General features: G+C 36.6%; 1 protein-coding gene across 9 annotated transcripts in view; it reads left to right on the top strand.

The window, feature by feature from the left end:
• The window catches only part of LOC128695699 (WD repeat-containing protein 43), a 40,187-nt gene extending 25,533 nt beyond the window's left edge, over positions 1 to 14,654 (top strand). For 6 of the 9 annotated variants that reach the window (XM_070093260.1, XM_070093258.1, XM_070093259.1 and 3 more), the window contains exons 6-10: positions 1,126 to 1,294; positions 3,055 to 3,207; positions 3,424 to 3,576; positions 3,960 to 4,111; positions 14,440 to 14,654. In XM_070093260.1, the coding sequence (XP_069949361.1) occupies positions 1,126 to 1,294; positions 3,055 to 3,207; positions 3,424 to 3,576; positions 3,960 to 4,111; positions 14,440 to 14,452 (640 nt within the window). In that variant the 3' untranslated portion in view covers positions 14,453 to 14,654. Of the gene's footprint in view, positions 1 to 1,125; positions 1,295 to 3,054; positions 3,208 to 3,423; positions 3,588 to 3,959; positions 4,142 to 14,439 lie in introns of those variants that run through there. The other 3 variants (XR_011393068.1, XM_070093264.1, XM_070093265.1) reach the window with 3 other exon arrangements.
• Positions 14,655 to 14,967: the final 313 nt, after the last annotated feature.

Genomic DNA, 14,967 nt, shown 5'->3' with positions numbered 1-14,967 from the left:
AAAAAGCAGTCGAAACTTGTAGCGTTTGATAATCGATGTGTTCGGAACTCGGGGTTCCACTGTATTATAAAGTTTAATTGATAAATCATGCTCAATAAGTGGAAAATTATCACTTTTTCACTGATGGGAGGCACTTCCCAGCTTCTCTGAGGCTTCAAAGAACTGCCAGCTTCTCTACTTTTGCACTTTGGGGCCATTACTATGCAAAATTAATAGGTACGTATTTTTAGGCCACAGTAAACCGTGGATAACTGCAACAGCGGATACTGAATCAGTGGATACTGTATGTATTGATAAAACCACTGGATGGCAAAATGCCTGCAAATGAAGATGCCCAGATGTTGCACATGTCTAATTCTTTGTCCCCTTTTCCTATTCCTTTGATCTGATAGTTTACATTGGTGGCAACTAAATCATCACCATATTTTTTGTCTACCTTAATTTTCATACTATTGATCCAAATCATTGGTGAAATTATTTCTGTTTGCTGGAAATATAATCAGTATTGATGGTTGTTAGTCATGGAAAGTGATCATAGAAAATCAGCTATAACAGTCATGCAATATGCATATTATATGTTGAATCTAAGGCACTGGTCCCATATGCTGCCATATATGTGAGCAGGCTCAGTAGTGCCCATAATTATAGAATTATCCTTCTTTCAATGTACCAGCCGTATCCCACCGAGGTGGGGTGGCCCAAAAGGAAAAACGAAAGTTTCTCCTTTCAAATTTAGTAATATATACAGGAGAAGGGGTTTATAGAATTATGTTCATCAAAAACTTTGGCTAATTTAGTTCCATTGGTGTTTGTTGTAGGTCCTCCAATATTTCTACGCCGCATTAAAGTCTAGCAGTCAAAGTATATTTCAACAGTGTATGAGATCTTGTTAGACAAATGTGAAAATATTTCATAGGCTGTGACTAAGATTTAAGCTATTTTAGTTTGATAAATAACATATCCTGTATTGGATAAGAATTGGGAAAATTAGTTAATTTAAAAAGTGAAAGTTTGGATATCTGTAGGGGTGAATAACAATGAAGAGTAACATCTATAATATGAATATATATATACTTCATGTTTGTGTATACTTTGTCTTTTAATTCCTAAAATATTTTTTCTCAGGAATTCACAAAGAAAGGTAGTTAAAAGTATGGGAAAGTTACGTGTTGTTAGTGAAGTTAATGGCAAGCAGACGGTTATTCCAGTAGTGTCATCCTTCTTCTGTAATGATGTTTCATCTAGTATCATCATTGCTTATGGTCATTCATCCATCCTTAAATTTGAAAGAATGGTAAGTATTTTATATAAATAATGTAAGCTTGTTCAGCATTTGCTTTTTTTTATATTAGTATTTAGTACTTATAGTCCCTACTGAAAAAGAATTAAATCTACAGTACATTACAGCAAAAATTTTATTTAACAGACCTCAGTTTAATTGAATCCAGAACTGTTCCTTATAATTATGGTCCATTAACCCTTAAACGGTCCAAAAAGATCGACGTTCATATCCGTAGTGCTCCAAAAGTAAATCTGTTTTTTTTACATATTTTCAAATATAACAAAAAAAAATGTAGATGAAAGTTTTTTACACATTTTCAAATGTAAAAAAAAAACTAAAGATGATGTACATTTTTTTACATACTTTCAAATGTTGAAAAAACGTATATATACGTTTGGACCATTTAAGGGTTAAGTAAGATGATTTCAGATTTAATGGTGAAAGTTATTTTGCAAATTGTTTGTTTTTGTTACACTCCTCTGGGTATATCGATTTTGCATTTAACTGACAGTCTATTAAATCCCAATTTGTCAGTTACTGTTACGATTATGGAAAAACAATCTGACTATTCGGACTTAACCCCTTCAGGGTCCAAGGCCCAAATCTGAAGTGGTGCCCCAGTGTCCAAGAATTTAAAAAAAAAAAATTTGTTAATTTTTCTTATGAAATGGTAGAGAATCTTTTTGTGAAGGTAATAAAACAAAAAGTACGAAATTTGATGGAAAATTGACGAAATTATGCTCTTGCGAATTTTGATGTGTCAGCTATATTTACGAATCGGCGCTTTTGCCAACTTTGACTCCCATTTTAGGCCAATTACATTATTCCAGTCAACCAAATTCTTAGCTATTTCACTAGTATTACTTCTATTCTATCGATTGAGCACAAGAAATCACCAAGTCAACTGTTTCAACTACAAATTAAAGTGATCGGAAATTGTTAATTTGGCCAATTTAACACAAAGTTCAAAATATTCCAATTTCAAAATAGGGTCCAGAATAAACAATGTAGGTATTCCTGGAATTAAACTAACATTTCCTCTGTTCATTAGTTACGTTTTGAGGCTTTACAAATAAATTCCATTTTGATTTTTTATTCACATAATGAATTTTTATTCACACCAAAAAATAGAAGATTTACTGTTATGCAATACTGTAATAATTGTATAAATATCATCACCATAATGGTGAATGCATATTAGACCCACCAGCTGGCGTGTATTAGACGTGTGAGGTCGTTTGTTTGCTCTTGAATATCGGCAAAAATTTAACATTTCTGCTACTTTGAGCTCAGTTTCAAGCCATTTCCAGTGCTAAAACCAATCAAAATCATCTCTATTTCTGTAATATGTCTTCCATTCTATCAAATGAGACCAAGAAATCGCAAATGCAACTATAAAAAACCATATGAAAAAACACTGCAAAGTCGCTGTTTTAATCGAAAAATCATGATTTCAGTTTTTTTCTCGCATTATACACAGTGTGCTGCAGGATCTGTTTTATGTGGTGCACACATACCACATAGATGTATTCTCTCATATCTAGGCCCAAATGTACCACTCACAGTTTATCAGAGTGAGCTGAGCTCATGATGTAGATCTATGGTTTGGACCCTGAACGTAAAGCCATAGATCTACGGGACGGACCCTGAAAGGGTTAATAGACATTCGCTATCACAGGTTTCCCTCTTGCCGTATTAGTCCATTAAATCAAGGTTTCAATGTATTTAAGTGCAAGGTTTTTGTTATCTCATTTAACCATATATCTTGAAAGTCTATTTCAGATCTATCAGGAGACAAAGAAATAATTCGCTCAGACCCATCGGCAACAGCAGCAAGAAAGCCAACAGCTTTGGCTAAAATTGTGACACCCCTGATGACAAAGGATACTTTTATAAAAGGCCCAGGCTATGTCGATGTTGAACCAGTAAGTTTTAATTAGAATGATAGTGTGTTTTTAGTCATTATTTGCTGTGTATCTCCACAGGCCTCCTTATAAAAATATAAATGAAACTTAAAATTTTCAAATCTGAGTTGAAATTGTCTTACCTTCAACTTCAGATAGTTAATAAAATATGGAAAAACAGATCACTATTTCATGCATTCCAACCATTTTTGTTTTTTTATCAAATATTTCTTGTAGACCAGCAAGGTGAAAAGAAAACATGGTGACCCGGATGGCATAGCAGCTTTACCAATGGAAGAAAGACTCAATGCTCTAGCAATAGATAAAACTAAAACAGGAGATGCTACACAGCCTCCAAAAGCTGATAATGTAGCTCATCTCTTGCTGCAGGTAATATATATGTACGTATATACTGTTTGTGACTTGATGAAGCCCACTGTGTGGGCGAAACGTTGTCAGTAAAGGATCACATTATACTGCTTAAGTGTTTACATTTCTCTTGTTCTCTTGCCCTCTCACTGTTTCATGATTTATAAAATAGCTATCTTGCTAGAAGCATGTGGTCGTTACAATTCAAATGCCCCTTCCAACTTTAATGTCCTCACCCATCCATCATAGTGTAGGCACTGTATTGTACTGTATTTCCCACTTCCATAATCCAATTCAACTTCAGCTTCAAGTTCTTGTTGATTCAATATTCCATGTGCTTGGAATTTTAGGTAGGAATATAAGTGGTACCTGGAACCAGTACATCTAATTTCTCTTAATTTCAGGGCTTACACAGTAAGGACCAGCGTATCCTTCAGAGTGTTATAGATCATGGAGATAAGGACACTATCGACAATACTGTCCGAAGACTGCCCACACCAGCAATTGTGCCTTTGTTAAAGCATTTGCAGTTGGTTATTAGAGGCAAAGGACACAAGTAAGTATTGTAGAGTATTTGAATTAATATTTCCAATGTTTATTTGATGTTTGGTGTGTAAGGGTAGAAAGTTGAAAGTGAACATAGGAGTAAGGTGATGAGGGTATCAGATGATTTAGATAAAGAAAACTTGGATATCACATTGGAGAGAGGGAGTATGGAAGAAGTGAATGTTTTCAGATATTTGGGAGTTGACTTGTCAGTAGGTGGTTTTTATGAAGGATGAGGTTAACCATAGAATCGATGAAGGAAAAAAAGTGAGTGGTGCGTTGAGGTATCTTTGGAGACAAAAAATGTTATCCACGTAGGCAAAGAAGGGAATGTATGAAAGTATAGTGGTACCAACACACTTATATGGGTGTGAAGCTTGGGTTGCAAATTTGGTAATTTATACAGGAGAAGGGATTACTAGCCCCTTGTTCTCAGCATATTAGTCGCCTCTTATGACAGGCATGGCTTACAAAGGAAGTATTCTGTTCTGCTTCCCCATGGAGTTTGCAGGATTGTAGTTCAAAAATCCTTGGCTGAGAGAGATGGCCAATAAGGGTTAACCCTTTTAGGGTTTCTGACGTACTAGTACGGCTTACGCGCCAAGGTTATTGACGTACTAGTACGTGTAAATTCTAGTGCCTTTAAATCTAGCGAGAGAAAGCCGGTATAGGCTTACATATGAAAGAATGGGTCTATGTGGACAGTGTGCACAGTATAAAAAAAAAATCCTGCAGCACACAGTGCATAATGAGAAAAAGAAAACTCTGACCCTGTTTTTGGTTTAAAACAGCGGCTTTGCAGTGTATTTTTGTATGCTATTTATGGTTGTATTCTAGTTTTACTGGTCTCATTTTATAGAATGGAAGACATATTACAAAAATTGTAATATGTGAGATGTGAGAGGAGCCTGGGGACGTGACTAATGAACAGAGAAAGTGTTATTTTAGTGCCAGGAATGTCTGTCTTGTTTATTCTGGACCCTTTTTGGAAATGGGCATCTTTTGAAATTTGTGTGAAATTGGCAAAATTGCCAATTTCTGACCACTTTATTGGATAGTTGAAATCAGTAAATGGGTGGTTTCTTGTACTCATTCGATAGAGAAAATGGAGTTCTAGCGAAATAGTTACGATTTTTGTCGACTAGTACACTGGAATTGGTTGAAAATAGGGCTCAAAGTGGGCAAAATTGCCAATGCGTAAACATCGTCGAGACCGCTAACTTCGCAAGAGCATAATTCTATAAGTTTTCCATCAAATTTCATACTTTTGGTGTCATTATGATCGGGAAAAGATTCTCTATCATTTCATAAGAAAAAATAATTTTTTTTTTTTTTCCGAAAAATTTTCAACCCTGAGAATGTTTAGGAGAGGGCCTCTCAACCCAGAAAGGGTTAAGAAAAAATTAAGAATATAAGTAACAATAACCCAAAAATAAATGTCACCCTTGGTGGGAGATGATCAGTTGTCACAAAAGAAAAAACTTAGATTTTATAATAATAATAATAATACAGAATTACTTAGTGTTTATTATAATACAGTATACTATTTAGTTTCTTTTGGCTGCTTTGTCCATATTTTGGTTCCTTATTTTCAAAGTTTCTAAGTAGGTTCCCAGGAAAGAGTCGTAAATCTTTTTTCTATTGACCCTGGCTCATCCAGTGGTAATAGCAACTATAGGTCCAACATGAGGTGCCCTGTGGCTAATTTATTGAGAGGGGCACAATTTAATGATTTATTACCTCATAATTGTATGTTTTATTTTGTGATATGTTCAAAATATGCAGTTTTACCAAGGAAAGAAAATTGTTATTTTCTTCTTTCAACAAACCGACTGTATACCACTGGGGCAACGTGACCCGAAAGGAAAAACAAAAGTTTCTCCTTTTAAATTTAGTAATACGGCCTCTCCTCACTTAACGGAGTTCTGTTCCTAAGGCCACATCAGTTTACGAGTTCGTCGCTAAGTGAGTAGCATACTATAATGGTAGTGGGTTTGTGTCAACCATCTTTGATATTGTTTTGTTGTCACCTTTGCACCATTTATAACATTTTTGGTATATTTTTAAATGTTTATTCAGTAGTGTACAGTATATTGTAATAAACAATAGAGGAAATCAGCTCTAATATACATGTCTCCCTCAACGTTCACAAGGGTTAGGGGATCAAGAGCCTCGCGAATGTTGAAAAATCGCAAATGTTTCGTGCCCCAATATATTGTAGGGAAATATAATACGATACTGCTTCCTTAACCTATTGAACCATGAACAATTATAAAACACATGAAAACATCGTAAAATATTGTACTAGTGCCAGCCCTTTGGTAAAGAAAATGAAAAAGACTAGAATTCAAGAAAGAACTTGTAGCAGAGTACTAAAGTGGAGGAGGAAAAGAAAGGGGAGAATGTGCCTTCTTCAGTGATTCTATGATACTAAAGCAGCACTAGTCAATAAAGGCTATAGCACAAGCTAATGATGAAGTGTAGCATTAACAGTAGCAAGTAAGTTAAGTGATTAATTGATAGATAAAGGACAGCACGAATGTAACTCCAATGTTGTTGGAGTTATATAGGGTAACTGACAACTCTGCCATCTCTACCACCTCCCTCCACCACCACCATGTAAAGCTTATGCTCTCAGTGGCCCTTATACACCCAGCAACAACAATGCAACAACATTCGTGATGTACTTAATGACATATTTTATTCATTCTAAAGTATATGTCATGTTTCTGTGTTATTAATATTGTTTATTATGTCATATTCGATGAATTGTGATAGATAAATAAGTCGTAGAGTTGATATTAATGTCATATTGAAGGACTATCTTGTCCTATCTCCAAAAAAAATTTGCCAACACCACAATTCCTAAAATATGTAATGACATATTTTAAATATGATTGGGCGTCTGGGAATTCGCAGATGTTCGAAGCCTGTGAAAGTGGAAAACGCGAATGTTGATGGAGACCTGTGCATTATTTAGGTATGCAAACTGGTCAGAGAGTCTGTCATAAGTCTGAGTTACAGTGGTCCCTCAATAATCGTCCGGCCTGAAAGTCGTCCATTTCGGAAATAGTCCTGTTTTTTCGTCAAAATATTGGCTCGCAAATGGTCCGGTAACTCGCTAATAGTCCTAATAGTCCTTCGTCCTGGACGCGTACTCACGCTCTGAGCCGCCTCGGCCTTTCCTTCCCAGCCAGTGTGCCATTGTTTACCAGTGAGTGACGGTCCCCTCACATGCTCCTACGAAATATTTCATAATATTCCATTGATTTTAGTGCTTGCAAGTGCTAAATAAGCTACCATGGCTCCAAATAAAGCTTCTAGTGCCAGCCCTTTGGTAAAGAATGTGAGAAACACATAATTTATGAAAAAGTTTGTAGAAAAATACAAAGATGGTGGTGGTAGAGTGGAAGCAGTTGTGATAGTGGTTGATGAACATAAGAAAGGAGGATCACTGCAGCAGGCCTGTTGGCCCATGCTCGGCAGGTCCTTTACAATTCATCCCACTAACGAAACATTTTCCCAACCCAGTCCTCAATGCTACCCAAGAAATAAGCTCTGATAACTCTATCCACTCATTTGCAAGTCCCAAATGAGTGGATAGAGTTATCAGAGCTTATTTCTTGGGTAGCATTGAGGACTGGGTTGGGAAAATGTTTCGTTAGTGGGATGAATTGTAAAGGACCTGCCGAGCATGGGCCAACAGGCCTGCTGCAGTGATCCTCCTTTCTTATGTTCTTATGTTCATCAACCACTATCACAACTGCTTCCACTCTACCACCACCATCTTTGTATTTTTCTACAAACTTTTTCATAAATTATGTGTTTCTCACATTCTTTACCAAAGGGCTGGCACTAGAAGCTTTCTTTGGTGGTAGTGATGGTGGTAGAAGGTAGTAGTGATGGTGGTAACAGTTGTAATAGTGGTAGAAGGTCGTAGTGATGGTGGTAGAGGGTTCCTTCTTTAGTGATTCAGCGATTCTACCAACTCCTCCAATGTTGTTGGAGTTATATAGGGCTACAAAAACCACCGCCGCCATTATGGACGGCTTACACTCAGTGGCCCTTATATACCCAACAACAACACATCACAACACCTCTCGTGACATACGTAATGACTTATTTTATTCATTCTAGAGTATATTCCATGTTTCTATGTTATTAATATTGTTTATTATGTCATATTAGTTGAATTGTGATAGATAAATAAGCCATAGAGTTGATATTAGTGTCATATTCTCCAACAATAAACTTGCCATCCCTCCCTCACACAAACAAATAGCCAATAAGAACATAACAATGGAAGAACACTGCAGGTCTACTGGCCCATACAAGGCAGGTCCTTATCAAAATGACCTCCACCCAAAGCTACCCAAGAATTTACTCCCGTACCCAATGACACAAATCAAACTCAGCTCCTCCAACTCGTATATTTGTCCAATCTCTTCTTAAAGCTACCCAAGGTCCTAGCCTCGATCACCCTACTGGTAAGTGTGATGTTAAATAAGAACTTAAGAAAGTAGGAACACTGGAACAGGCCTGCTGGCCCATACTAGGCCGGTCCTTCACAAATCCAACCCACTAACAGAACAAATGCTACCCAAGCAATAAACTCAGGTGCAAGTCCGACTCAAATCCAACCCCTTTCACTCGTGTATTTATCCAACCTAAATTTGAAACTACCCAAGCCATAGCTTTTAGAACATTGGAAAGGAGGAACACTGCAATAAGCCTGTTGGCCCATACTAGGCCGGTCCTTCACAAATCCAACCCACTAACAGAACAAATGCTACCCAAGCAATAAGCTCAGGTGCAAGTCCGACTCAAATCCAACCCCTCTCACTCGTGTATTTATCCAACCTAAATTTGAAACTACCCAATGTTTTAGCTTCGATCACCCTACTAGGCAGACCGTTCCACTCATCAACTACCCCTATTACCAATGTTCATTTATACATTTTATTAGTGCCCTAGAGTCCTTATGGAGGGGGATTCCCCTTCCAAATAACCTCTCTTCCCTCTCTCCTCCTCCCTGTCTTCCATTCATCAACAACAGCCTTCAATAAAGGTAACTGTCATGTTGAATGTTCATTCTTTTGTGCATGTAAATCTATCTTTTAGGTAAAAAAAAAAATTGTTGTTGATACTTCTGGGTGTCTGGAACGAATTAATTGGATTTACATTATTTCTTATGGGGAAAATTGATTCGAAAATCGTCCATTTCGATAATAGTCCCACTTCCAGGAACGGATTATGGACGATTATTGAGGGACCACTGTAGTTACAGAAGGGGTTTGGGATATTGGTAGTTTGGAGTGACATCTAAGCTATTGTATCGGAGTGCCTCTGCAACAACAGTGATTATGTATGAGTGATGGTGAAAGTGTTGAATGATGAATTTTTTTTTTTTTTTTTTTGTGGGGGGGGGGGGCTCACCTGGCCTCGGTGGGAAACGGCTGACGTGTTAAAAAAAAAAAGTGTTATGTTCATTTCTAAATTAAAAGCCAATGTACACAATGAATATGATCTATTAACCCTTTCAGGGTCCAAGGCCCAAATCTGGAGTCACGCACCAGTGTCCAAGAATTTTCAAAAAAAAAATTTGTTATTTTTTCTTATGAAGTCGTAGAGAATCTTTTTGTGATGGTAATAAAACAAAAAGTACGAAATTTGGTGGAAAAATGACGAAATTATGCTCTCGCGAATTTTGATGTGTCAGCGATATTTACGAATCGGCGATTTTGCCGACTTTGACTCCCATTTTAGGTCAATTACATTATTCCAATCAACCAAATTCTTAGCTATTTCACTAGTATTACTTCTATTCTATCGATTGAGCACAAGAAATCGCCAAGTCAACTGTTTCAACTACAAAATAAAGTGATTGGAAATTGTTAATTTGGCCAATTTAACACAAAGTTCAAAATATTCCAGTTTCAAAATAGGGTCCAGAATGAACAATGTAGGCATTCCTGGCACTAAACTAACATTTCCTCTGTTCATTAGTTATGTTTTGAGGCTTTACAAATAAATTCCATTTTGATTTTTTATTCACATAATGAATTTTTATTCACACCAAAAAATAGAAGATTTACTGTTATGCAATACTGTAATAATTGTATAAATGTCATCACCATATTTGTGAATGTATATTAGACCCACCAGCTGACGTGTATTAGACGTGTGAGGTCGTTTGTTTACTCTTGAATATCGGCAAAAATTTAACATTTCTGCTACTTTGAGCTCAGTTTCAAGCCATTTCCAGTGCTAAAACCAATCAAAATCATCTCTATTTCTGTAATATGTCTTCCATTCTATCAAATGAGACCAAGAAATCGCAAATACAACTATAAAAAACATACGAAAAAACACTGCAAAGTTGCTGTTTTAATCGAAAAATCATGATTTCATTTTTTTTCTCTCATTATACACAGTGTGCTGCAGGATCTGTTTTATGTGGTGCACACATACCACATAGATGTATTCTCTCATATCTAGGCCCAAATGTACCACTCACAGTTTATCAGAGTGAGCTGAGCTCATGGCGTAGATCTACGGTTTGGACCCTGAACGTAAAGCCGTAGATCTACGGGACGGACCCTGAAAGGGTTAATAATCCTGGCCTGGATAGTTTCAATATTTAGGTTTTTAAATTAGTACAAGCTAATGACACTTTGTTTTGTATAGTCATGTATGTCTAGTGCATTCATTACACCGGTCTGCAATTGAAATGTTTTTAATTTTTATTTTTATTCATGGTTGCGATCTTACATATTCTTGGGCTGCTGATCGTAAATATCTGAACCATTTTGTTCTATCACGTAAGGATTTTTAATAAAATACAAATTAATGATAAAAAATGTGAATTTTTAATAAATTGTTAATTTATTAAAATTAGGCAAGTAATCATGGAAAAACACATTCTGTTAGTTTTAAGAACATATGAATTCCAAATCAACTTGTGATTCTGGTACTTGATTGCAGATATTAGTGTCTTCATATTTGTGTAAGTTTTTGACATTTGTACACTGGCCAATTGGCACAGATGCAGCTGTGTTGCCATTGTAGAGAAGTACAGCCTTTAAACTTTTAGAAGAATCAGTGAAGAATCTCCATTCATTTGCTGTGTATGACATCCCCATGTGTTCAATAAGGCCAGAAATATTTGAACAGAAAACTAAAGATTCATCTTTGTCAAAGAACTGAGTGAATTCCGCTTCATGATGATGGTACCAAGCGAATGTTGTTCCAGGAGCTAGAAGCCTGTGTTCCTTCAGTCTAGAGCCAAGTAACTGTGCACTGTCTTTTGGAAGGTTAAGGTCTTTCACCAAGTCATTGAGCTCAACTTGGTTGAAGGGTTTGGGATCATCATTTGTTGGTGGTTCATAGTTGCATCTCCTTAAAATCACTGGTATCAGACTCGGATGAAATTTGCCATGCCTCAGGTGGCACAGGTACAGGAATATCTTCAGAGTGTGGAACAGGCCTTATTGCTGAAGGAATATTTGGGTATATTAAGCAATCTTTAGTCTTCTTGTTGAATCCAGCTACTTTAGTCATACAAAAGTAGCAGTCATCATGGTGGTTCATCAGCTCCTGCCATACCATTGGTACTCCAAAGGACACATACATTTAAGTTTTCCAACTGACCATATTTGGAGCTTAATGATGCAACTCTTGTGTGGTACAAAAATAAGCAAAGTAGCAGCACTTCAATAAAGGAGTAATGTTGCTCTGGGAATCTGAAGGGGGGAATTACCCGCAGGCATAGCAAAATATGTCTAGTGAATTTATGCAGCCTCTAGACATATTAAAAGTCTGAAAATAAAAGATAAAGAATCAAACACAAAGTGGGAATTGTCATAGTTGCTCTTCGCTGATGATGCTGTGCTTCAGGTACAAAGTCCTTTCCCAGGGTTACTTCCCTTCTTTGCTTTTTTAATGGCACTAGGACCAGCTTGAGTCACTGGACCCCTGTCGTTCAAAAAAGTGTTCCAGAGGTCTGTTTCTGGCGTATGTTAGGAATTGTGTTGGGAGACAGGACAAGATAGTCTTTCAATATGACACTTATTTATCTAGCACATTTCATCTAATATGACGTAATAAACAATATTAATAACATAGAAACATGATATATATATATACTCGCGAATGAATAAAATGTGGCATTAAGAATATTACGAGTGGTGGTGTGTTGTTTGTTGTTGGGTATATAAGGGCCATTGAAAAATAAGTCTTACATGGTGGTGGTGAAGGCGGCAGCAGAGGCGGTGGTGGTAGTCAGTAGCCCTATATACCTCCAACAACAATGAAGGACTCAGTTTCGTGCTGTCCTTTTTCTATCGATTAATCGCTTAACTTACTACACTGTTAATGCTACACGTTATCGCTTGCTGGTGCTATAGCCTTTATCGACTCCTGCTGCTTTAGTATCATACATATTGCAGAATCACTGAAAAAGGCACATTCTCCCTTCTCTCTCAGCCCTTTACCAAAGGGCTGGCTGGCACTAGGAACTTTCTTTGGGCCCATGGTGGCATATTTAGCAGTTGCAAGCACTAAAAAGAATGGAATAATACAAAATATATCATATGAACGTGTGGGATCATCCTCACTGGCAGATAAACAATGACACACTGGCTGTAAATGGTGTGTCGGACCACTTGGGCCACGCAGACACTTTCGGGACGAATTACTAATACCGAGTTCACTGACGAGTCAATATTTTGATGAAAAAACGTTACTTATTTCAAACATTACGAATTCTGATGATGTCGTAATTCGGGGGTCCACTATATGTATTACAAAATGTATCTTATGAACGCATGGGGTGATGGTCACTCGCTGATAAACAATGGCAGACTGACTGTGAATGGTGTGTGGGGCTGCACATACACGTTTGGGACGAACGACTATTACCGAGGTAAATGACGATCACCTAGCCAATATTTTGATGTAAAAACGTTACGATTACCGATTATTATGAAATCCAACGACTACGATATCCTGGGTCCACTGTATTTTTTTATTCATTCTAGAGTATATATCAGGTTTCTATGTTATTTATATTGTTTATCATGTCATATTAGATCAATTGTGATAGATAAACATGCCATAGAGTTGATATTAGCATCATATTGAAGTAGAATTTTGTCCTGTCTCCAAACAATACTCTCAGCTGCCACCATCACTATGTAGTCACATATGTAATGACATATTTTATTCATTCTAGAGTATTTATCAGATTTCTATGTTATTTATGTTGTTTATTATGTCATATTAGATCAGTTGTGATAGGTAAAAAAAGCCGTAGATTTGATATTAGCATCATATTGAAATGTATTTTGAACTGCCTCTTGACAGCAGGAATTCTGCTGGAACGGATTAATGGCATTTCAATTAATTTAATTGAGGAAAATTGACTCGGCATACGAACAAATCAGGATGTGAACAAGGTCGTGGAATGGATTAAGTTCATAAGCCGAGGTTCCACCGTACATTTAAAGGGCCCTTATGCCTTAGTGGTTTCGATGTGTTTTCTAGGTACTGTATAATTTTGTTTTCCTGTTACTTTTCGTGCAATCTCTGAATTTTTGGTCATGTCATGTAAATGCCAAGACCTTATTTCAGTTTTATTTTCAAGGGAACCTTAAAAAAAGTTCTGAGGATCTGAATTGTGACCATTGGAGCCCCTTGAAAAAAAAAAATAGTAGTTGAAAAGTCAAAATGAAAGCAGAAGCATTTGTTGAAGAATATTAATTTATTATTAATGGAGGGAGGGGGTATAAGAGGTAAGAGGTTTTGTGTGCAAGGGGCTTGGACATAACAGACATGTGAGACATGTTATAGTATAGGAGTAAATGGAGATGAATGGTTTTTGGGACTTAACGAGCTGTTGGAGTGTGAGCAGGGTAATGTTTTGTGAAGGGATTCAGGGAAACAGATTAGCCAGATTCGAGTCTTGGCAGTACAGTGGGTTACAGTGGTGGGAAGTACAATACTGACTTGTTAAAAAAAAAAATTCTTTCTATTGCAAATTATTCTTTAGTAGAAGTAACCAGTTTGGAGGGATATGTTGTGTATCTTTATACGTATATGCTTCTAAACTGTTGTATTCTGAGCACCTCTGCAAAAGCAGTGATAATGTGTGAGTGTGGTGAAAGTGTTGAATGATGATGAGAGTATTTTCTTTTTGGGGATTTTCTTTCTTTTTTTTGGGTCACCCTGCCTCGGTAGGTCACGACCGAATTTTTTAAAAAAAAAAAAAAAAAAAAAAGAAGTAACCAGTATACCCCCTCTATCTACATCCTGTAATGTATATAATTTTAATTATTTCAGATCCGTCGGATGAAGAGGACATAATGGAAGCGACACTTGGGATATCAGAATCTGAGGACAATTGGGATGACTTATCGAACTTCGGGGAGGTTAATGGTCACACTGACGAGGATTCTGATATGGAAGTGGATCAGCAAATCAGTTCAGTTAAAAGAAAGCTTGAGGGGGAAGAGGAAGATGTCAGTGAGAGTGAAGAGGAAAATGATGATAGTGACCTTATTGTAGAGGAAGATGATGATAATAGTGATTAAAATAAATGCCATGTGAAAATAAGTGCCCTGCAATATGGCAGTGTATGATGAGAAATGCGGGACCTGCACAAGTGTGTACATCAAAATTGATTTAATGTTGCAAGTGAAGTTGTTATTTTTCTCTTATGTAGATGCATGCCTTGTTTTCTTGGCTATGACAAGACCTGAATACTATAATACTTTTTTTAATTATTTTTTGGTAAACGGTAAAAATATCTATACTTATATTGAAAGCACATAGAAAATTCACTGGTTTGAACAGTTTGAAAAATAAATA

This window comes from Cherax quadricarinatus, chromosome 42 (genome assembly GCF_038502225.1).
Source record: "Cherax quadricarinatus isolate ZL_2023a chromosome 42, ASM3850222v1, whole genome shotgun sequence".
NCBI lineage: Eukaryota > Metazoa > Arthropoda > Malacostraca > Decapoda > Parastacidae > Cherax > Cherax quadricarinatus.
This window is presented reverse-complemented; position numbering and strand designations above follow the sequence as displayed.